Below are 23,254 nucleotides of genomic sequence, written 5' to 3'. Positions count from 1 at the left end.
TTTTTTTTTTTTTTTTTTTGTGGTACCGGGGATCAAACTCAGGTCCTTGCGCTTACAAGGCAGGCCCCTGAACTGCTGAGCTAAATCCCCGGCCTAACTTTATGCTTTTGAATAGACATGCAATTGTATATATTGAATCATTCTGTGGCGTATCCTCTGCCACTTTGTTATACAGTGTATAGACTATTCTCTACTCTGTTGATTTATTTTTAATAGTAAGAAAAGTGCTATTTTATATTTAATATCTACTTGTATTACATTAAAATAAAATTGTATATATTAGGCGAAACAGTTCATGGTGGGCAAAAGATAGCAAAAGCACACGAGCAAGGGACCTTAGCGGCTTTTTTCTGGTCCTTTTGTATTCTGCCTAGGTCAGCAGGATTAGGGCATCACCAAACCAGTCAGTGACTGATTTAGTAACCACACACCCTTGATCTCAGCATCACACACTCCAGATCCAGCCCGCTCTGCAAAAGCCCCACCTACGAGCACCTGAGGCTTTGGGGAGCATCTAGACACAAGCCATAACGTTTTCCACGTACTTGGTATATATTTACCAAGTAACATACAGGGGGGAAAGGCTAGCTCTAGCTAATTAGCTTATGCGTTATCTCACACATTTTTGCGGTAGAAGCGCGTGACATCCACTCTCAGCATTCACATTGTAAATGTATACCTTGGGCAGCATCTTTCCAAACCCTGCCCCCAGCCACTCTGCTAACCACTGCTCTAATCTCTGAGATGAGACCAAGCTTTTTGGCTTCCACATGCCAGACAGACCATGCAGCAGCACTCCTCTTGTTAACCTGGCTTATTTCCTTGAACAAGGAGGTGCATAGTTGCTCCTATCTGTCACAAATGACAGAATTTCCTCCTTTTTTAAAAGGCTGACTAGTATTCCACAGTGCATAGTTGAGGCATTTTCTTTATCCATTCAACTACTGATGAACACAAAAGTGAATTTCGCACCTGGCTGTGTGAACAGTGCCACAACAGGAGTGAAGATGCCCTTCTGACACACTTATTTCCTTTGACTGTGCCCAGGAGTGGGCTTGCTGGACCCTGTCGCTGCTATTTTATAGTTTTATTTTTTGTATCTGGACGAGCCTCACTTAAATTTTTGCCAAATGGTTACTGAGCTATTTCAGCACAATGCATCCACGAACTCCACCTTTTCCCGCTCCGACTTGGAACAGCACATTTTGTTCTATGTTACACACACATACCGAGATGTGTCTCTGAGCTATTTCTACCTAGGTATATCGATGTGACTCTACTTTCAGGTTTATGAAATGTACATTTATAAATACAGCTTAAATCTGAAAGGGAAAGGTGGCACTTGATGCTTTTGCTTGAAAATTTCAAGAATTTATTATTCCAACTATGCCTTGTAATTATTTTTATGTTCCCTAGTGATAAGTGGAGAATAATTGGCCTCTTTCAAAGTGTTTTTTTGTTGTCCTGAGATATTTGTTCTTGCCTTGGAAAAATTGTTTTTCCGTGCACTTTTGTAGTTTTCTTTCTATGAATGATATTTTTCATGTAAGCATTTGTCTAGCTACACGTGATGGCCGCTTATGCTTGTTTCCTGTGTGTGGGCGTCATTTGCTTGTCCAAGTACCTTGGTAATTTCCTGGGTCGTGTCTGATGTGCGTGATCCCTATCAGGTACTCCTTTGCTTGTTTCTGATTTCAATAGAAACGTGTCCCATAATTAAACATGATGCTGGCTATCTGAAATTAGCGTTTAGAACACAGTAATTTCTCAGTAGAGAGAATTTAAGCCTCTAAGTGTTGTTTTCTGATTCTACCCTATTGGACAGGAAGTTAGGTCATTTTCCCCATACTGTTTTCAAGTCTAGATTTCATTTATTTCATCTTGTATTTCCTACATTTATGGAAGCTTAGTTCATAGAACCTTGATCAGGGTCACACTGACATTTCCTTCCTCTTCCTCGGCAAGTGGGCTTCCTGTGTGACACTCTGGGCTTTGACCAGGAGTGCGTAATGCTGCCTGTCTCCCCTGTGGGGATGCCTCCCACCATCCGTGACCTATGCGGGGTCCCTCAGTTCATTGGCACCTGCAGCCTGATGATTTGTAATACTGTAACTTCTCCTTCCCTTATTAATTAGAACCCTTCTGAAAAAAGAAACTTCCTCTTAACTATTTGGTTACAGAGATGGAATTCGTGCAGGAAAGGCCTGATGAATGCTTGATTCATCCTCTTGATTTTTTAGTTTCCAAAATGTTTAATTCCTTAGTGTTCTCTGTAGATGAGGGGACCTCTTTTCCTTTTCAGTATTCCTATGAACTCATTTATACAAACATTTTTTCCAGCCCTCTGAGGTGGTTACCTCTACTGACAGTCAGCAGGACCCATTTGGGGCCAGTGGGGAGCCTTTTGACTGGCCCCAGATGGGTTCAGCCAATTCAAAGTCAATAAGATGGATTTTAGCCTTGCCAATCTTACAGATGTCTCTTACACATCAATATATCCTGGTTTTTCGGTGGCATAATAACTCATTTGCTTTATCCCATAACATACACATAACTGCTTGAGAATAATGCTACCACCAGTAGCATGATCACAGAAAACAGTCGTAGGCCGTTTTTCCCCCTGAGGATATAAACTAGTTAAGCATTATAGTAAAATTGGAATGGTTTCTCTCTGGACCAGCTTTTGAACCACAGTTATATCTGACTTTGTTTTCAAATTTTAGCATTTCATATGCTCTTTAATTTTATAATTAAAGTACTATATCACCCTAGATAAAATCTGCAAAACAAAGTATATTCAAAGAATTCTAGCTGCTATTCCTGGTACTCTTTATATTCATACTATCATACTATCCTTTGGCCTCTTTTTCAACAATTAATTTTGACTATTTTCTCTTGGTTTCATACTCTTAAGTGACAATGAAATTGATGTACATCTTGTTTTCCCACCTTTAATACCTGGAGTTAATTTGACATAGAGATTTTCTGTGGATGTTGTCTATTTCCAAATGGTCTTTCTTGCCTGCCAGTCTGGGCAACCTAAAGTCTTCTAAATGTGTCCCACTCTGTCCCCACACTGTCAGCAGGGTTACTCACTTCTGAGTTTCACTAATTCACTTAAAAAATGAGTAATGGAGTAGAATTGTGGTCGAATCCCTACAGAGCCTTGGGAGCAGCTCCCGACCATGCTCAAGTTTCTCCATCTTCTGTTTTCTTCTATAGATTTTTAGATTATAACGCCTACTTCATACACTTGTGATGAGGGTAAAATGAGATGTAAAGCAGCTAGCATAATACATGGCACATAGCCATTGCTCAGTAAATGCAATTACATTTAACAGGATATGAATTATTTGTAATTTTTATGTTCATTTGGCAAATGTTTATTGAATAAATTGATTTCATGAATTAGTCATTGAGTAACTTTTCTTGAATGACATTTTTTTCTAGGTGCTAATGTGTATCTTTAGCATTCATTTTTTTCAAGCTCATTTATTCAACTGTTTGAGGGCCAGGCCTTGTGGATACAGTGGTGAAGAGATGGACATAGTCTCTATCTTAAAGGAACTTCCAGTTTATCTTACCAGAAGTCAGAAATCATGCGATTTCTGAGTAAGTTATTTTTATTCTGATAAATCCCCTCCTAGAGTCCTTCATTTGCTGGCAGCTGACCTGGCTGGAAATAATTTTCTCATTTGATTGTTACAGGATGTTCATTTCCTATTTGACTCGAACTTCTGCACAAATAACTGTGAGGCACGTTGTTCAGAATGTATCTGTGCTTCCCTTAAAAACTACAATTTGCTCTCCTGCCAAAGTTCATAAAGTATAGCACCAAAAGGGATCATTAGCTGCAAAGATACTGTTTGTAGATAAGGAAAAGTTCCTTGTGTCAATAGAATGTTTCCTGTTTTTCAGCCCAAATAAAATTTAGCTGACTGACACACTTTCTCACAGTGACTTTATAGTATGTTTTAGTTTTTTATGTTATTGTTCCAAGGTATACATTTTATTGAATGCAAATATGTGCCGATAACTAAGGAGCAAATATTTCAACATAAATAATTTTAAAGTATTTCAATTAGTCAAACAACAGGCTAATGTTTATATGATCTTTCCATAAACTTAGTTTTTAGAAAGTCTAAGCTTTAAACCATCCAATCTGAAACCTCAGGTGCTACACATGTGGCTGTATGCTCAGGTAGGAGCAGAGAAAGGTGAGGAGGACAGAGACGCCCCCAAGGAGTAGGACGCTCCAAGCGCTTGCCCAAGTTCAGTCAGTTGCATGGTGGTGTTTAGCTAGCAGGGTCTCAATGTCAAATACCTACAAGGTTCATAAAGATAGCACAAGTGAGGAAAAGGACCTGGGTCTTAGTCCACAGTGCACATGCCAGATGAGTAGAGCGACCTGGGCTTCTGTTTCAGGAGAGGCCGTCCCTGAGCACCTGCTAAATAACAGTTGGCAGCTGCAGTACCGGACACAGACCTGCTGTCATCAGCTTCGATCATTTTTCAGCTGAAGCCGAAGACTCAGATTTGTATGGCAAGCTCTATATGTTTTTAAATATTGCCAATGAATCATTTACTCTTTAAAAGACACTGTGTGCACTAAGAACATCTGTGTGCAGTGTGCCTGTGTACTGTTGGCTGGAAGTTGGCAATCTGTAGCATGAAATATGCTATTTTGACACGAAGTTCTATCGTATGCATTTTAAAAGATATAAATGCTATTTTACTTTCTTTTCCTGGTATAGAAATCTGTAGAAATGGCTGTTTATCTTTAAACTTTTACAACCAATCAGTAATAACTGGAAGTGTGGCATTTCCATGAAATTAGGCTATTTCTGTTTGTCAGAAAACACATTAAAATATTTTGTAATAGTGTACTTAGTGAACTAGAAACAGCTGTGTTTGAAGAAATGTTTATTAGAATCTTTATTTTTTTCTATGACTTTTCTTGAGTATCAAAGTTGATATTAAGTGGGAAAAGTTGAGATTCTACTTAATGGTATATAGTTTTATCTGTTTTTTCACAAACAAAATTAAAGAGCTATGTTTCTAAATATAAAAAGCTAATGTCTTGGGAAAGTTAAGTTCTGAATATCCCACCCTTTTCTGAGAAAATTCCAGGATAATCTGTTTTGTAATTGTCATGGGTAGTAGCTATTTTCTATTTGTTTCTGAGGTTTCTAAAGATATTTAAAAGGTAGCTAGCTTTTTCATATTAGTAAATAAATTAAAACACTCAGAGTATTTAACTTTAGGCTTAAATGTAACACTGTTTAATACCTACTGAGTTGTTAAAAATTCTGTTTTCTTTCCCTGTAAGAAGAATTTGTTAGGATTAAAACATTTGATATTGGTTTTTCTGCTTTATTCAAGAATTTTAATCTCTTAAATACTTGATTATGGCTCAGTCTTCCACTAAAGGTACTTATATTGAGTAACCTTGGGATTAATTTTGGATCCTTGGAGAGGTACCTTGTGTCGAGTTGAGGATTTTCCCTAGATAGCAAACTGTCCAGAAAATATGTTTGGTAAGTTTTCTATTCAAAGCCTCTTAATATTCCACTTCAAACTGAGTAGAGAGAGTAATCATATAATGAATGTTTAAATTATAAAAATGTATTAAAGGCAAGTCGCCATTAATCCCCCTTAAAATACTCCTCGCTCCAAACGCACGTATCCCATCATTCCTGCTACTTCTGGAAGCGACTCTGGAGTCCTCTCTTCCATGAGTATCTTTATGTGGTAGGATGAAAACTGTGGTGACTGCTGCCACACTGAAAACGTTGCACTGTCTTCATCCACTTTCCTCACCAGGCCTGGCACCAAGAAACTGCGTGGCTTTTCTGCAAAGTCAAACTGGCCATGAAAGGTAACTGTTTTGAATCGAGTCAGGACATTGAGGCAACCACGACAGCTCAACTAAAGTCACTCATGAAAGAGGACTTTCAGAACGGCTTCAGAAAGTGGCAAGAATGCCAGGATAAATGTGTTTGACACGAGAAGGAGCGTTTTGAGGGAGATTCATAGCGACACATCCTTTACTGTAATTTTAAAAATCAGACATTCACTGTTTTTTGTCATAGTCCATGTCAAATTGATGTCCTCTTTGCACACGTGCGCACACATGCGTGTGCATATACACACACCTTTCAGGCGGTGGTGATGCGTCTGTGACTGACTTGTAAAATATTCTTCCAGCGATGCTCTTGCTAATCATTCGGCCCAAGTCGCATGTGTCTATGGGAAGGAAAAGTCACGCGTGAGATTTCCTTCAGTGACTTGCTAACCCTCACGCCGCCCCAGGCTGTGTACCCACAGTCTTCAGACGTGCGCCAAGTACCCACTGTGTACCGTGAGCTGTGTGGGTTCTTGGGACACCAGAAAGGTCCTTGCCTTCCAGAAGTTTCCCACTTGGTGGGCAGACATAGTGTGCTTCCCACACAGCGGAGGAGGTGCTCTCGCAGAGGAATGCATGCGCTGTGACGAGTCGTTCTTAGGGTCAGACAGTGGTAGAAGGTCAGGTTAGAGCGAGTGAACTAAAGAGGTAGAGCTTTTCTGCCCCAAACCTGCATTTGCAGAGCCCATGAAAGGCTTATACTGGGCCTCTGGGATCAGGTCTCTATATGGTCAATAATAATTTTGGTGACCAAATTGAATAACTTCTTTACACTACAATAAACTATCGGAAAAAAAAAATGAAGCCAAGGAAAAAGTTCCACTAATGGCTTCAAATGCAATAAAATGCTTGGGAATAAATTTAGCCGAAGAAATAATAATAAAATAAAGGCTTGCCCAACATGCTTCCAGAATCTAAATTCCCCTTAGCAGGGAATTAGCAAGAGTGGAACTGTAACACCTCCATTTCTGCACCCAAGATCTATTTTGTGGCATCAATGGCGAAGCGAGGTTGCAACTTGGGGTTTTTGCACATCTTTAAAGAACATGTCTGTGATCAGCAGTGAAAGGCATCGCTGTCTGCCGGAATCTGCCTGCTGGGAGGAAAGTGGGGAGAATCACCGTCCCTCCTCAATGAGGCCAGGGGGTCCCCCGGACTGAAGCAGCCTCGGAATTCTGGTGAAGGTGGGCGTCAGAGGTCCCAAGCTTTCTTTGTTGTGAGGCGCTCTGATGTCCCCTACTTGGGCCTCAGAACCTAAAATCAGGGCACATAACAATAAGCCGAGGGGCTCTGGAAGTGGGGTGGATAAGCACAGCAGCCACTGGGCTCGGACACCCAGCCTGCTGCCCTGCATGTTCACAGTGACAGCCCTTGGGACAGGTCAGGACAGCGGCTTTCACCTGTGAACCGAGAAGCAAATAAACAGCCAGCTCTGCACATCCCCTTCCTGTGAGAGCCCTGGCCTCCAAACCCCTGACTTGGGCTCAGGTTTCTCACTACCTGGACCCACTGGAGGCTTCACAGGTGCTGGGAGGCGGGAGCCAGACTGAACCCTGATGGGTCAGTGTCACATCAGCAGGACTCTTCCTGGTGTCACCCCTACCCCAGCTCTCCTGGCTTCAGTCATTCCGCTAGTTAATCTGGATGTTTTCTGATTCAGATTATGTCCCCACCCTTACGTGCGTGCCTGGTATGGCTCTGGTCCTGTTGGGTTCTTTGCTCTTAATCACGGGTTCACCCTTTGAAGTTCTTCAAGAGGCGTTTGTGTTTCAGTCTGGCTCATTTCCTGCCTCCCTGGCTCACAGCCACTGTCCCTACCACCAGCCCTCCTAGGATCTTTGGAGGTAGAGATCTTTCCAACAAAGGTTAAAAGATTGTTAAAAGTCCCGAGCAATTGCTGTTCCACCAGGACACATGGAAGCATTTTAAAGGGAATGAATGGCTCTCACTGGCATGGATGCAGCTAGGCATGCTTTTAATTTATTTGGCTGTACATTCATCTTAAAGTTCTTGGGACTACCTCGGAAGTCGTACGTATAGGAGGGCACCTGCACTGTCAATCCTGTGTCCTTTGTGTCTGGCACCTGAGCTCTTGGGAGGTCCTGTTTGCCTCTTTGTCTCACCCTTGCATTCCTGTGGTGGGCCACCAAAGGAGGACAAGACAGCTGCGAGAGAATAGTCCCAGATCCCTCTGCTCCTCTTCAAACCCTGCCAGCCACACAGAAGGGAGAGGAGAGGCTGTAGACAAGGCAGGCAGTCTTGTACGGCACATTCTCTGGTCTTCTGAGCTTGTGTTTGGGCCAAAATAGCTTCCTCTGTCCTTCCTTTTATATTCACTAGCTAGGAAAAATGAATTGAAATGGAACAGAGCAAATGAATGGGAATTTTTCCAAGTCTATCATTGGTTTTAAGATAAGCTCAAGTCAGTGACAGTTTAATGAGAATTGAGAACATACAAGATGTCAAACTATATGCATAGGCTCAAAAGTGAATATAGCAAGGTTCTCACTGTCAAGGAGTATATGGCCCTAGGCACAGGCTTCAGATGTGTCAGCCACAGTGCACAGCGTGTGGTAACAAATGCATCCAAAATATAGAAGCAATGGAAAGAAGGAAGTCATTCATTCTGCCTGGAGGTGTCGCCCACTTGAAGGCGGGGACCAGGAGATATTTTAGAGGAAGACTAAGAGTGCTCCAATTAGAGAAGACATTGCAGACGAAGGAATGTAACATGCAAAAAAAGACATGGTATGATTTGAGAGCTGTCTTAATTTTTCTTCGCTGCAATAAGCAATCACCACAAGTTTAGTGACTGGCACACAGACTGATGGTCTTAAATTCTGTTGATCAGAAGTACAATGTGTGCCTTAGCTAAAACCAGGGTGTTGCCAGGGCTGCATTCTTGCCCAGAGGCTCTTGGGGAGCTTCTGGTTCCTTGACTTTTATGGTCTCTAGAGTCCACCCACATTCCTTGGCTCCTGACCACCTTCCTCCATACTCAAGGCCAGGACAGTGGGTCAAGGCTTCCCTGCATTTCAGGTCACCCTCCTCCTTCCTTTCCACCTCTCCCACCGAACCAGTCAACAAACATATTAGGATAGGGACATCTTCAGGGGAAGAGGCCCGTTAGGATTATTCTACTTATGACAGGAAACACAGTGATACTGGGTTGAACTGGTCATGGGACATGAGAGAGGGAGGAGATGCGTTTGGACAGGGCAGCAGCTGCTGGATTGTGAAGACTCTTGTACACCATGTTAAAGAAACAGATTTAATCCTGTAGGTTATGGAGTCCTTTGAAGAGCTTAAAGCAAGTTGGGAATTGTTGGAATAGATCACTCTGCTTCTAGGACAGATTCGAGAAGGACAAGAACTAAAGCCAGAGGGGTTGGCTATTGCCAAAATCTCTATAAGAAGTGACAAAGATTTGTGCATGGTGCAAATAGATTGTTCATTACATGAAACTCTGCCACCTAATCTAAGAACCTATGGATGAAATGTGCCTCCTACAAAATTCCCCTCTTAATAAAATGGTCAAATGCCAGAACATTGCTATTATATTAAGTAAACACTTTTATATGTTCCAGGTGTTGGGGCCTACAAGGTGTTTATTATTCCCTGCCTATAAGCTCATGTCTTGCATAGACCCTGCCCAAATAAAGCTCTAGTTTATTCTTTGACATGCATCCTGCAGAACCCTCTGTTTAGGAGTCATCAGCTTGTAATTCAGACTAGGAGAGAAAATGAGGCCCTAGAATAATTTAGTAAGATAAAAGAGACAAAGGCCAAATCCTGGGAACACACCACCTTTTAAAATGAGGGCCAGGGAAGAAAGAGTAAGGAAAGACTGATAGTGCCGGTCCCAGAAGCCAGAGGAAGGGGTCCCAGAAGTGACAAACTGCTGTAAACCAATAGTATTTAATATCTACAATTATCAAGTAAGTAAGACCAGAGAAATGTCGATTGAATTTCATAATTAAGAGGTTATGGGGCGGGGCTGGAGTTTAGCTCAGCGTTTCGGTGGCCTGCCTTGCAAGCACAAGGACCCGAGTTCGATCCCCGGTAACAACGACAACAAAAAAATGTTATGGGGCCACGGCTTCCAACCAAAATGGAGTTAAAGGTACTAGATTTACCTGCTACCTTAAACAACTAAAAGTGGATAAAATTCTATGAAATGTTTGTTTTCAGTCTTTGGACAACAGATGGCCCAGGACAGTGATCCCTGGGAGTTGGGAGGTAAATGAGGGGAGGCCTAAACTGCCCCGTCAAACAGCCTAGAGCATTTTTCCAGGCTGTGGTGGAAGGAAGAAATCCCAGGCAGGCAGGTGACCTTGCTGAGGACCTGAGAATAACAGGGCTCGGGGAGGCCACACGGACTGACACGCATAGGTAAAGAGAGGAGAACGCTCCACAGCAAGAGCCCCACACTGCAGAGGGTCTCCCGGAGCCTGTCTTGATCCATGCAAGCTTGTTGGGGATACTGCAGAGGCTGGGGAAGAAGAACCAGGTAGGGGTCCTAGAAAGACCTTCGAGCCCCTGGGGCATCACTGTTCCAGGAATTAGGACCAAAGTGTCCCAGACAGAAGAGAGTGCTGGAGCTCCCTGACAGGTTACAAACAAACCTTGAAAGGACTGAACTGTTATCAAGAAACAGAAGAGTGTCTTCCGAACACCCAAACATATGAAAAGGAACACAGAAAGAATCCATGTCTTAACAGTGTAAGCCCATGATGTCTAGCACCAGTCAAATTACTAGCCATGAAAAGAGGTAGGGAAATATAGCCTCTCATGAGAAAATCCAAATAATATAACAGACACAGAAATAGAATTAGCAGGCAAGGACATTAGAAATATGAATATTATAAATATTTTGTGTAGGGGGAAACAAGGAAAACATGAGCAAAATAAGAAAAATGGAAGTTATGAAAAGACCAATCAGGCTTCCAAGGCTGAAAAATGGAGCACCTGAAATGAAAGATTCACCGGACAGAAAGACAACAGATTAGCGCCCTTCAAGATTTAATACTAGAAAGTACCCAAATCAAATTGCTGAAAAATAGTGATAAAAAGGAAAACCTCATAGCCAGAAAGTGATGAGGTCTTTGGTCAGTTCACTCATTACTGTGTGGCCACCAAGACTAGGGAGTGACTGGAAGGGATGAGTAGAAATTACCAAGGAAATAAGCCATGACTGGCAGCATGATCGATCCCCAGGAAGAGGTAGGAGGGTATGCATGGGATGGCACAGGTGGGTGGGGTGGCTGTGACCAAAAGAAAGGAATACTTACGTGAGATGTGGGGGAAAAGTTAATGTGGTGCAGTTCTGTAGGTAAATGGATCTGTTGATATGGGGAGTGAAGCTAGGTGGACAGTCTTTTTTTCTGGTGAATGAGTTAGATGCGTGAGAAAGCTGAATCTTGGTATAACAACTAAGGGGAAGATCAAACAGAAGAGCGGTGAAGCGGTGTTGAAAACTCAATTGCACGTGGAGGCCATTTAATGGCTACGCTGTTTGTTTCCAGCAGTGAAAGTGGAGAGGAAAAGAGGATGATACGAGGGTAAGGATTCATGCTTTCATGCTTTCAAGTTTGTTACCTCCCAAGCATGCGGAGCATTCCGTGAATGAGGCAAGGTCAGGGAGGCCAGAGGAACAAGGTAGGCTAATAACCACAACCACCTTGGACAGGCCAGGTTGCCGCCGCACCCACTCAAGCACCTAATTGTTTCCTCATGCCTGCCCTTTCTGGACACGTTCACTTGGTAAAAGTTCTTACTGAGCTGTTCCTTGCCTTGGAATGTGCTAGAATTTCAATTTTTGAAATTTTTTCCATATACTTACATGTCATCCATGAATCGTGAACTTGTTAAACTTTTAGTTCTAGGGTAAATGTTTCCTTGCAGTCACAATTACGAAGAAGGCAATTCAGCAACACAAGTATCTATTGTGAAATTATATTTATGAACTTATGACTTTATATCTAACCTTTCTGTGTGTATACCCGTTGAAAATCTTATGAGTGGCCTTTATGCTGTGTTTCTAGGATTCTGCATTTTTAAAACATGACAGACTGTTTCTGTGCCCACTTGCCTCCTGCAGTGTGAAATGCAACCCTTTTTCCATGTCCAGTACTTGAATGAGGGAGCCATTGTCATCTATCGGAGCTGAGTCCGAAGTTTCCAACCACAAATAGAACTGCTAGAATATCCAGTGTGCAATTTTGATAAATATTAACTTTTTAAAAATTTAAAGCGGGAAAATACATTTTTCAGTTTAATCTTTTTCTTTTTAAAGAGGTTTGTTTTTTAGTAGAGGAGACCGAGGCAACAAAAAGTTTATCCACCCTCTTTCTGAACATCGATGACGTAACCTCTGCTTTACATAGAAACTACAAAAACAGATCAGGCATTTTGCCTACTGAGCTGTGTTTATAGGTTCCCAAGACACCAAAAGCCAGTGGAGCGATCAAGACAGCAAACAGGAAAGGAAACCTTTCCATCCTGTCTGCTCTTTCCATGGCCATAAAACCTGCCAACATGCACCGTTGGTCCAGCATCACTAGGCGGCAAACCTCTGTGAATAGAGAGAGATTCAACTTGGAGCCAACACTGCTGAGCTGGCACCAGGTCAGAGTTCCTGTGTGGTTGGATCAGCCACCAGCCTCTGCCCCCGGTGCTCTCAAACTCTGAATTTTCCTCTGATTGCCTGTTGTTTCTAGCATATTTAATCGCCTTTTATTATTAAAAGCAGTACATATGCATTGCAAAAACTATTACAAAATTTAGGTAGACAAAAATAAAAGCAACGCCTACCATCCAGAGAATGGTATTGTAACCTCTTTGTTCTTATCTTTCTGGATCTCTATATACTCATACACCCACATGTAAGATAAGATTGTGTTAGAATACAGTACCTGCTCTCTGGTGCAAGATACCCCAGCTTCGCTTTGTGTCTTCTGTGCACCAGGCCCGAAATCAGACATTTCTCTAACGCTTGCTGCTTTCTTCTAGTGGGAGATGATACTGGAGTCCATGATGTGGATGTTCTGGGATGCTCATTGCTGCTGATGTGGCATCGTTCCTAGACCATTTTAATGGACAAAGCTAGGATTTTTCAATTGTGAATGCTGTTAGCACTGACACTGATTTTAACTCCAAAGTGTTTTCACTAATTTATTTGACTTCTTACCCTGAAAATCTTATCTAATTAACATTTTCAAAGTTGTTTGAGATATAATGTATCTGCCATAAAATTCTCTCTTCAAGTGTTCTCAATGATCTTTAGTATATATACGGTTGTATGACCATCACGTTGTAATTTTAGAATATTTCCATTACACCGAAAATGAATCTTGTGCCCATCATTTTCCTCTTCCTAGCCTCTTCCTAGTTGTGGCAGCCAGGAACTGCTGTGTTACTGAGCAGGAACTGAGTGTCTGAGGAACCCTGATCTTTATTTGTCCTGTTCAGAGTCTCTGTGGAGCAGGACACTTAGAAATGTTAGTGGGCGCTGCTGAATAACTTCAGCTGTGCGTCTGGTATAGCTCTTCCAGAATACCCGGCTAAGGGTGGGCAGATGAGTGCTGCAGTTTTCTAAAGCTTTCCTGCCCACCTGGCATAGATCTTCAGCAGTAGGAAAGTGGAAAGTTGGGCACTTTCCTGGCTGCCACAACTGCCCAGAACAGTTCTTCTAACAGCATGGAGGTAGAGATAATAGATACAGCCCATGGCTCAAATGTTACAGTCTCTCATTAAATAAATGCTTCTAACTTCCTTGTATGCTTATTAGGTCAATTTCCAGAGGCTTTACATTGTTGTCTTAGATAACTTTGGCCATACTGAAACTCAAGATTTTACTCATTTGCTTTTTAACTTACAATATAAAGAAAATGAGTGCAAAGAATCAAATGCAGTTATTTACAAGTAATAAGACTACTGAATATAGTTTAAGTATTCTTTATGTGCCGTTTCTTCAAACTGGAGCCACTTTAGGGCAGGGCCTGTGTCACATTCATTTCCATCTCTAGTATGCAGGGAGCAATAGGTGGGAGGTAATGAATGGTCTTTTCAGCATAAGAAGAAAACAAAATAGTATATGTTTTTAATATATAAATCCATAATTCATTACACAGTGGCTTACCTCCATATACTGGCATGTCCCAGTGACAACTCATCAATGGATGAGTTCACTGAGTATACATCCCCATGATCTAATCACCTTCCACACATGTGACACTTCTGAGTGACATTTTAGGTCTAAACCCCAACGTTCCACTCCTGCCATCCAAGAGATGTATGTCCAGCTTATTGCGCAAAATGGATTTCATTCATCTCTTAAGAGTTTCCAAAGTCTTAACAGTTCCAGCACTGCTGAAATGTCCAAGCCCAAAGTTGCCTTTGAGACTAAAGGCAAACTCTTAGCTATGAGCCCCCATAGAGTAAAAAAGAAAGCTAAATACTTCCAACCTTCAATGGCAAAGTAAATAATTTTCCTTTTCAAAAGGAAAGAACTGGGGGGGGGGTGAGACAAAAATTGGACTAAAATACAATCAAAAGCCAGTAGGGCAAACATTAAATCCTGTAACTGTATATCCAGCATCTGGGGCAACTTCTGGTGAGATCTGAGTTCCCAAGGGCTGGGGTGGTCCTGTGCCTGTGGTGTTTTCTCTCTTGGGTTGTCTCTACTCACTGCCTGTAGCTTTCCTCAGCAGACATTCCATGCTCCTGGCACGTCCAGTTTCCTGGGATTCCCACTGCACTTTTGGCATTGAGCTCACAGCTTCTTCCATTACCCTCTCAAGGGCATACCCCTGGCCTCCCAGGCCTTTTTCTGAAATCTGGGTGGGTTCCTCCATGACCTCCTAACTCTTCCCATTCTGTATGCCTATAAAACCATCCCCACAAAGGTGATGCCCATGTCTGCCACCATCTCAAGCAGTAGTTGGGCCCCTTAGACCATGGCTTCATTGGTCTCTGATTGCTTAGATGTCTGAGCATGGTGAAATGAATCTTAGGGAGCCAATTCCCTAGGCAAACCTAGGAAGGACAGAATGGTGGAATAGCATGGAGGAGGAACTCTGCTCATCTCATGGCAACCAGGAAGCGGTGAGATATGCCAGGAGTCTGGGACAAGAATACACCCTTCCAGGTCACCCGCAGTGACCCACCTCCAGCCATTCTTCCTTAACAGCACATCCTCCCATGGAACTCAAGGGATGAATCCACTGCTGAGCGCAACACCCCATGACCCAGTGACCTCCCACATACATGTGACTGGGGGAAAACATTTTAGATCTAACATACAACATGGTTTTACAGTATACTGAATATTTCAATTAGACTTAGACCTTTGTATTTTGGGGGAAAACATTTTAGATCTAACATACAACATGGTTTCACAGTATACTGAATATTTCAATTAGACTTAGACCTTTGTATTTTGTAAGTTATTTTCATTCACTTGCTAATGAATGTAAACAACCGACTCAGCACCAAAAGTGTATAAAATTCTTGAGACCATAATGTTAAGTAAAATAAGCTAAACCCAGAGAATTAAATATAAATAAATAAAAATAAAATAAAGAATGGTAGGAAACAAAAAAGTAGGCTTTTAGAGATAGGGAGAGGGATGGAGAAAAGCTAGAGAGAGGAATAAAAGGATCAAAGATGACCACGATAATGCCTGATAAGTGTACCAATTCCCCAAGACAAATGTAACTAATTATGCAATGCAAGCATGCACTAATAAAAAAGGTTTTATTTAGGGAAAAAAAAATACAATGAAAAGAAGGTGACCAAGGTCCTTTCCTCATGGGAAATGGAGAAATGTAAAAGCAATGTGTTATCACAAAATGTTATTACCACAGATTGTATTGTGTTACATTCTATAAAGTACAGAGTTCCAGGGAAGGGAGATTTGGAAATGAGAGAGAGCCTTCTCATTAACTGATACTTTGGCCAAGGCATGAAGAAAGAGTTGGAGAGAAATGAGCAGAAAGCTGCAGAACAGCTCATGCAGCCACATTGGAAAAGGAGAGAGATTCATGCGTCTGCAAAAACACAGGGCAGCAAGTGTGGTAGAAGGAATGGGAAAAAAGTGAAATGGGGCCGGGAGGGAGGTGGAGAGAGACAGGGTCAAGCAACCTCAGGGTCTAGAATAACCACAGGTCTTAGTTTTCATTCCACATACAGGTTTGGAGTCCCCCCAACCCCAGAACATGACCCTGTTGGTTTCTGAAAAGAGCTCTGTGCAAAGTAGATGGCTGAGGTCCCTGAATGGAAATGGGAGTAGGGGAGGGAGGAGGCAGCTGGCAGGTTTTGTCGAAGTCCATCTGGGAGATGGTGTGTCTTGGACCAGTTGTTTTAGAGAAAGGAGAGGAAAGTACATGGGATTCAAAAATATTTGGGAGGTAGAACCGCAGGCCATTGAAAACACAAATCTTCCTTTATCTCTACTTTTTAAAATCTTATGTCACTAGAAGTCCAGTTCAAGTCCAACCTAATACAAATGCTCATTGCATTATGGCTTTAAATAAACTCTAGTGTCTGGTGTTATGATGTCTACTATCACTCAATTCAGAGAGTGAGTCAAAAGTTCTTTTACCAGAAATGAGAAAGGAAGAAATTTTGTCCCTTTAAGTTCTGGGTAAACTTTTCTTGCTTCTTTGGTAGTAAAGAGGCATTGAGGTGAGGAACTGTCCTCACCTACCTGATCTTGGGTTTTTGGAGTTGGACCACCTGGGTTTGCATCCTGACTATTTTAACTGTAACCTTGGGCAAATTACTACATTTTGAGTTAGCTGGAGATTAAATTCCTACTTCACACATTTCTTAAAGTGAAATGACTGATTTCCACGCTTGCTCATGATCGATGTGTGATAATTATTATTTCTCTGAACTTATAAACAGCCATCCTAGTAATCTCTACTATCCAGGTTGTTTGCTAAACCTAAACAATTGGAAGAATTTAACTCGATTCTTTCAATTTCCAGAGGAAGAAGTCACAGTCTAGGGAGGTGGGAAGATTTGCCCAAGAACAAAGACCTCACTAGATGCTCTGAACACCTAGCACCTTTCTGTTATGCGGGCTTCTCACGCGACATCTCTAACGTTTACCTGTAAGATTGTGTAAGATGTCCATGTCTTTGCTATTTCCTGCTAAAGGAAGTTGGTGGCTCACAGTGACCTCACGTTCTCTTTGCTAGTTACACGCTATGGGAAAACTTCCTGGAACCAGAATGGCAGAGTTAAAAGCCAAGTACACACTGCTGCATGACACGGTGATGAGGTATGCTGTCTACCAACGTGGAGGTACCGTTTGCCGCATCTCTGTGCTTGGTAATAGGACTGTATCTGTCCGCGTTCCCACCAAGGCGGACCCCGAGGCAAGGATTTCGTTCAAGTCACTTGAGAAACGATTTGAGAAAAGGCCTCGTGAGGGAGTGGGGAGAGACTGGGAAGGGAGGAACCCCCTGGCGTGGGTTGGTCTGTGGGTCTACAATGAGGACAACTGAGGCACAGGAAGGAGGAGGGGGCCTGTTCCACACTTCCTTAACTCTCTCGAGCCTCCTCTTTCCCTTTCCCCACTGCCTGCCTGTCGCTTTGTGTCTATCTTCATCAGAATCTCAGGAGGGACAGTGAGGGCTAAAGCTCCACCCTGCCACTCCCAGACGTCCTCTTCCAACCCCAGCCTCTGCCTCTGCCTCTGCTTCTTCACTGACTGGAGGCCTTGGGCTGCTTCGCAGGTGGGAGGATGAGAGAGTGAAGTAACTCATGTGCAAGTTCGCCCGCACACATCTGATACTTAGCCAGCTCCGTTCAGGGCCCTCCAGAGCCCCGCACGCTCCCACCATCCAGCCAGACCCTCACCCTATAGAGACTCCATCCTCTGAATGCAGAGTGTAGTTTTTGACTTGGAGATCTGGAGGCTGTAGGTGGCAAGTCTAGGGACATCTTTTTCTACATATTTCATCTCTTTAACCACCAAAGCTCCCCACAGATCAACATCCCCTGGAGCCTCTGGAGATTCGGGGAGTGTTGCAGTCTTTCTCACCCTGATGGCTCTGATCTGGAGCCCAGGGGAGCTCTGCAAGGTGCGGTGACTTGATTTCCTCCTCCCCAGGCCACAGCTCAGCACCTCAGCCCAGTGAGAAACAGCAGCTCAGGACCCAGGCTGTCCAGTTATTTCTTCTTGCTTCTGATTACGTTGCAAAACAGTTGTTTCCCTTTTGCTACCCGCATTTCACCTCCCCCGATGCTCAGTTCCCTCTCGCTGCAAACACACACAGCTCTCTCTGCACCCGCTGCATACAGGGCAAAGGCAGGAGGAAACAGTCTCCTCTCCTGCTGCTGGGCTGTGTAACCAGACAAAGACTGGGAATGCAGAGCTGAAACGAGTAACTTCAGCTTTCATTCGTGGAGATTGCATGTGTTGTTGCCACTTGGCCCCTGACACAGTGCCTGTCACAGTAAAGGTTTTGCTGGGTGACACGGGGCACATGGCATCCAAATCCCTGGGAAAATGGGTGTTGCTGATCTCTTCAGCTGAGATGGGCGTGGTCAAGGTATGGGCAGCTCTGTAGTGAGCTGAAACTGAAGGTTTTTCGTGGGGAAGGAACCCAGCGGGCCACACCCTCCGTTAAGTGAGGAAATGGCCACACTTGCTTCTGAATAGCAGAGGCGGCTCATGTGAGGGCTTCCAAGAAAGATGAATCACATCTGCCAGTAAAACTGGAGCTGCTGTTAGCTTATGCACAGTGAGTTCTAGAAAATTCTGGGGAGTTGATTAAGAATAATTTCTGTGTCTGTATAGATCCGCCTCTGCCAGGTGCCCAACCCCTTTCATTTTCCCTTTCCCAAATAACTACTACGATGTTCAAGCACAGTTCCAGTGAGGCATCAAGGTTAGAAAAAAAAAACTAGAATATATGCCTATCATTTTATAGGGAATTTCTCTACCTAGTGGGTTTTTTTGTTTGTTTTTTTGGTACCAGGGAGCGAACTTGGACCTTGTGCCTGTGAGGCAGGTATCGGAACCACTGAGCTAACCCCTAGCCTGTCTAGTCTTTTAATAACATGGTAGCAGAAAAGTTTCATTTTTGTAGTTCACTAAAAGGGAAAGATCTTCCAGGAGTCATGTCAGGAGAATCCAAGAAAACCAGCACTGCTGGGTTAGTTTGAGACCCACCCGGTCCCCCCTCCTTGGAAGACGTGGTCTTTCTTCATTCTTTACAAGGGAACACATTTGTCCTTTCTTTGTGGTCTCTCCCCTGTCTGCGCCTGGGCACCACTGGTCAGAGTTGTCCCCTGGTATTGCAGCCCAATTTACATGTGGTCCCTCTGCCCAGTGATGAGCAACTTGAGGCCAGGACCTGGGCCTCTCTGACCTCGACATCAAGTGGCCCCAAAATGTCACTGAGGCCAGGGACGGGCACTGCTGTGGACGTGCGCTTCTCACCGTGCACCTCTCCTCCGTGTGACCAGCACCCAGGAGTCCGAGGTCCAGCTGCTGCAGAACGCCAAGCACTTTACAGAGCAGATACAGCAGCAGCAGCTCCACCTGCAGCGAGCGGATGGCTTCCCTGAGGCCCTGTCCACTGAGGTCTCCAAAATGCGGGAGCAGCTACTCAAGTACCAAAATGAATATAACGCAGCGAAGGAAAGAGAGTTCCACAACCAGTACCGATTAAGCAGGTAGGTACGCAGTTGTTCCAGGCCCACGCAAGGCCCGGGGAGCAAAACCGTTTCCATGTCAGGAAGAAAAGTCAAATTGGGAAGCCACTCTGGGTACAAGCAATCGCAAGTTCTTCCCCAGACTCCCTGGGATGAGCAGTCCCTGAACAACTTCCAGCTTCTAGAAAAATAACGTGGGTGATGGAGGCCCTGGTGGTGTGTGTGTGTCCAGTGTGTTCTGTGGCTACCAGATCAGTTGATCCCTTGTCATGAATGCTGCTCCTCACGCACACTTTCCAAATGGGACTCGAGCTGAGGGTCCCATGAGCTATATTTCGTTCTCCTAAAGAGCACCAAATAATTCCAATATCAAAGCAGGGACCATGGGTTGCAACCTTCCTCCTCTTCTATTAAACTGTTTCTTGGGACTCAGGAAGAGAGTTACGTTTGGAGGACATCCACTTACACATATCTAGAAGATGTCACTTAGAGAACTAAAGCTGAGATTTGCTGTTAGAAGGGCAAACATTCCCGAAATCCCTAGCATTCTGGAGTAGCAAGTCGTGGAAAGAGTTTGTTCCCCAAGTCTCACTCTTCAGATTGAATTTGAAAGTGACTGCAGCTCGGGTTTTGTGCCCCACGCTGCACCCTGGCACCAGAAGGCCAAACCTTCTCTTGGGAATTGGTTACCATTTAAGGTGGCAGAGCTTTCTCTGGCTGTTTGTAAGAGGAGGCAGTTTTCTGCCAGCACAGATGCAAGTCAGAGCTGTCTGGAGACAAGCAAACCACTTGAGTGGGCCCCCAAACCTTGCAAGGCCTGGGTTTTGAGATTGCCCCTTGGGGTCTGTTTTTTCAACTGAGGGGTAGGTAAAGGAGGCCGGTTTAACATGAGAATTCTATTCTGAGGGACAAGAAGTAAGAGTTGTTTTTATCTTTTATTGTCTGTCAATCTAAACTTGCTTCAGACTCACCAGTGAGCTATAAAAAGAGCCTAGCTATTTCTGTGTTCTGTAAGCACTCTTTCAGCTGAGAAAATAATGAAATTAAAACAATTGGCGGTTGTTTATTAGTATTGAAAACATGAATGCTTGACATTTTGTGAAAGGGTAAGAGGAACATAAGTCAGTGGGTATTTAAATTGTTTCAAATTTCCAAGCATTCCTGCCAAGGGGAAGGGAAGGCCCAGAACTCTATGGCTTTTAGGAATAGACGGGCAAGCCGTTCGCTTAGGATGGGGAGGGGGATTTGTATGGTGACTTAGAGTGAACAAGAACATTCCAAATGCACATTATGGGGGTATTTAGTGTACAGTCTTTAGGATGTGTGACAGAAAATCTTTTAGCCTCAATCTCCCTTTCATTCTCAAAGATCAGCAGTGCAAGTCTTAACAAGCTTATTTTCATAAAAATAACAGTGATATAAAAGGAAGTGGCAGGAAAGAATTATAGACTGTTCATTGCATCGGTTAAACATGCCCCATACTATATGGCACAGAAATAAACTCACTTGCCCCTCTCCAAGAAAAAAGGTGGATAGCTCCATCCCCAGATAAAAATAAAGTAAGCCAGTGAGAGAACTATTCATCCAAATATACAGATGCTATTTGTTAGACCAGTACAATAAACTCTCATTTTATTCAATTTTTAAATAACAGAAGCCCAAATAACCAGCAGCCCTCCTCCACCCAGCCTCTTTAGGAACTTCTGAATCATGATTGACTACCAAGAAAACATACTGTTCATGTGCTCTAGAGAAAGGATTTGCTCTACAACTTAGTCACTTTCTTCTGTTTCCATATAAACTCTTTAATAAATGCTAATGGCCTAATTATGTGGGTGCTTACTAGTTACAATAGCTTTACTTCTTAGACTGATATCTGCTGATGACCTCTTGATAAATATATACTTCAGGAAAGAAAACAGATCCTCTTTCAGCGAGGTAAATACATTTTAATGAATAATGAAACCTCTAAGTCAATATCATAAACTTATTTTTGAAATAAAGTGGGAGCAATTCTTTTTCTATAAACTTTCTCCAAGAAGATTTTTCCACATTCTCTTCAGCCTTTTCCTTACCTGACTTGGTTAGCTTTGGGGGCTTCCCATAAAATTTGAGCAGTGAATGTCCTGCTGAATCCGAGATTGTTTTGGCCAGCAGAGGAAACAAGGCCTTGGCCGGCGAGTGTTGTGTCACCAGGCAGGCATGGGGCGTGGGGATGCCCGGCCACACACAAGTGCGGGGCTGTTCCGATGCAACCCTGACCTTAGGACGGTTTCTCTCCCTTCGCTGGTTCTTGCATCCCCATCGTTCACACGGGCTCAGCAGTTATTTTCCTCCCTTTGGTCCAGCCAGGAGAGCAGAGTGGGAACCAGGAAACACACAGACCCAATGAGAAGGGAGCAGAGCAATGAAGTTAGCAATATACTGGAAATTCGGGAGGCTGGGAGGTGACTGAAGGGCCTGCCAGAGTCCGAATGAAACGCCTCAATCATCTTTGCTTCCTTTGGGACAACCCGTAACACAAAGAGACGCACCTGCAATTCTCACTGAAAGGGTAGGTCTGCTCCAAATGAATGATTTCTGCCCAAACTTCCCCAGTGCAACATTTCAGCTCTTCACAGACTTCCTAAGTGATTCTGAGTTTGCAAACTTTACCCCAGGGCTGGTCCTCAGCCTGGCCCCATCTCAGAGGCCCTGGCCGCCGCCTCCCACAGTGACCCCTGCTTTGGGAGGCTTCTATCAAGCAGATTCCTGGGCTGCTTCAGAATCTTCCTCCTCCACAAGGTCTGCCCCGCTTGCTTTTTCTGCCGATGGTCAGTGGTGCCCCTCCTGACTGCTACTCTCAGGCAGGGAGGGAATCGGGCTTCTGCCATGCAAGCTGCCATGTGTGAGGGGCCAGGGCCATGGGCCGTGGGCTAAACAAATTTAGCAAGAGCAGGAGATACATAGAAGCCAGAGTTTGGGGATACATGACCCGAGAGAGTGGCGGGGTCCGAGAGAGGACCGTGCCGTGGGGTGCAAGGCGAAGATTTTTATATCGGACTTTAACTTGAAGAGGGGAGTGGGGTTTTCATCCCAGGGATGCTCTCATCAGGTCACTGTGGTCCCACGGTCCGTCCATCTCTGACCTGAGGAGCCAGGTGTTGTCAAAAGACTGACGTAGTCCAATGCCCTCGACATTGCTATAGAAAATCAATGAAAGATGGACTAACATCAGTAGTCAAGGAGATCAAATAAAACATTTATGTTCGTACTTGAAAGGGACCTCGGGCGTTCTGTTGGGACAAGAGGAGAAATAGCATCTTTGAGACGTGACGACTTACAAGGTGAAACGTGAATGTGTCACTAAGCTCAGTGTAGCCTTAAAGGAAACAGTTGTTAAATCACCACAATTCCCTCCCGCTCCTGCACTGTCTGCACCCCAGGATCCTTAAAACCAACACATGTGGTGACATGTTTCCCATTAGGACTATTTAGGGCAGAAAGGAAGTAAATCCTAAGGAGTTTTGATATTGAAACACTCACTTCTAAGGAGTTTTGATGTAGAAATACTCAGTTCATCCAGAAAGCCTAAGAGGCCAGATTTAGATTTCATGTGAGTTTATAGTGCGAAAATGTTAGCAGTTCGTGGATCTAGGTTAAAGGAATTTGGTTGTCTATTACTTTTCTTTCAATTTC

At 43.5% G+C, this 23,254-nt stretch overlaps 1 protein-coding gene across 5 annotated transcripts in view; it reads left to right on the top strand.

The window, feature by feature from the left end:
• The window catches only part of Ccdc146 (coiled-coil domain containing 146), a 166,510-nt gene that overhangs the window by 112,641 nt on the left and 30,615 nt on the right, over window positions 1-23,254 (top strand). For 3 of the 5 annotated variants that reach the window (XM_033756564.1, XM_010636934.2, XM_010636927.2), the window contains exons 3-4: window positions 17,110-17,192; window positions 19,388-19,597. The exons of 1 other annotated variant lie outside the window; for it this stretch is intronic. In XM_033756564.1, coding sequence (XP_033612455.1) covers window positions 17,110-17,192; window positions 19,388-19,597 — 293 coding nt within the window. Of the gene's footprint in view, window positions 1-16,896; window positions 17,023-17,109; window positions 17,193-19,387; window positions 19,598-23,254 lie in introns of all 5 variants that reach the window. One more of the 5 variants, XM_010636943.2, reaches the window with a different exon arrangement.

Source organism: Fukomys damarensis, unplaced genomic scaffold (genome assembly GCF_012274545.1).
Source record: "Fukomys damarensis isolate Sample0158 unplaced genomic scaffold, DMR_v1.0_HiC HiC_scaffold_4, whole genome shotgun sequence".
Taxonomy (NCBI): domain Eukaryota; kingdom Metazoa; phylum Chordata; class Mammalia; order Rodentia; family Bathyergidae; genus Fukomys; species Fukomys damarensis.
This window is presented reverse-complemented; position numbering and strand designations above follow the sequence as displayed.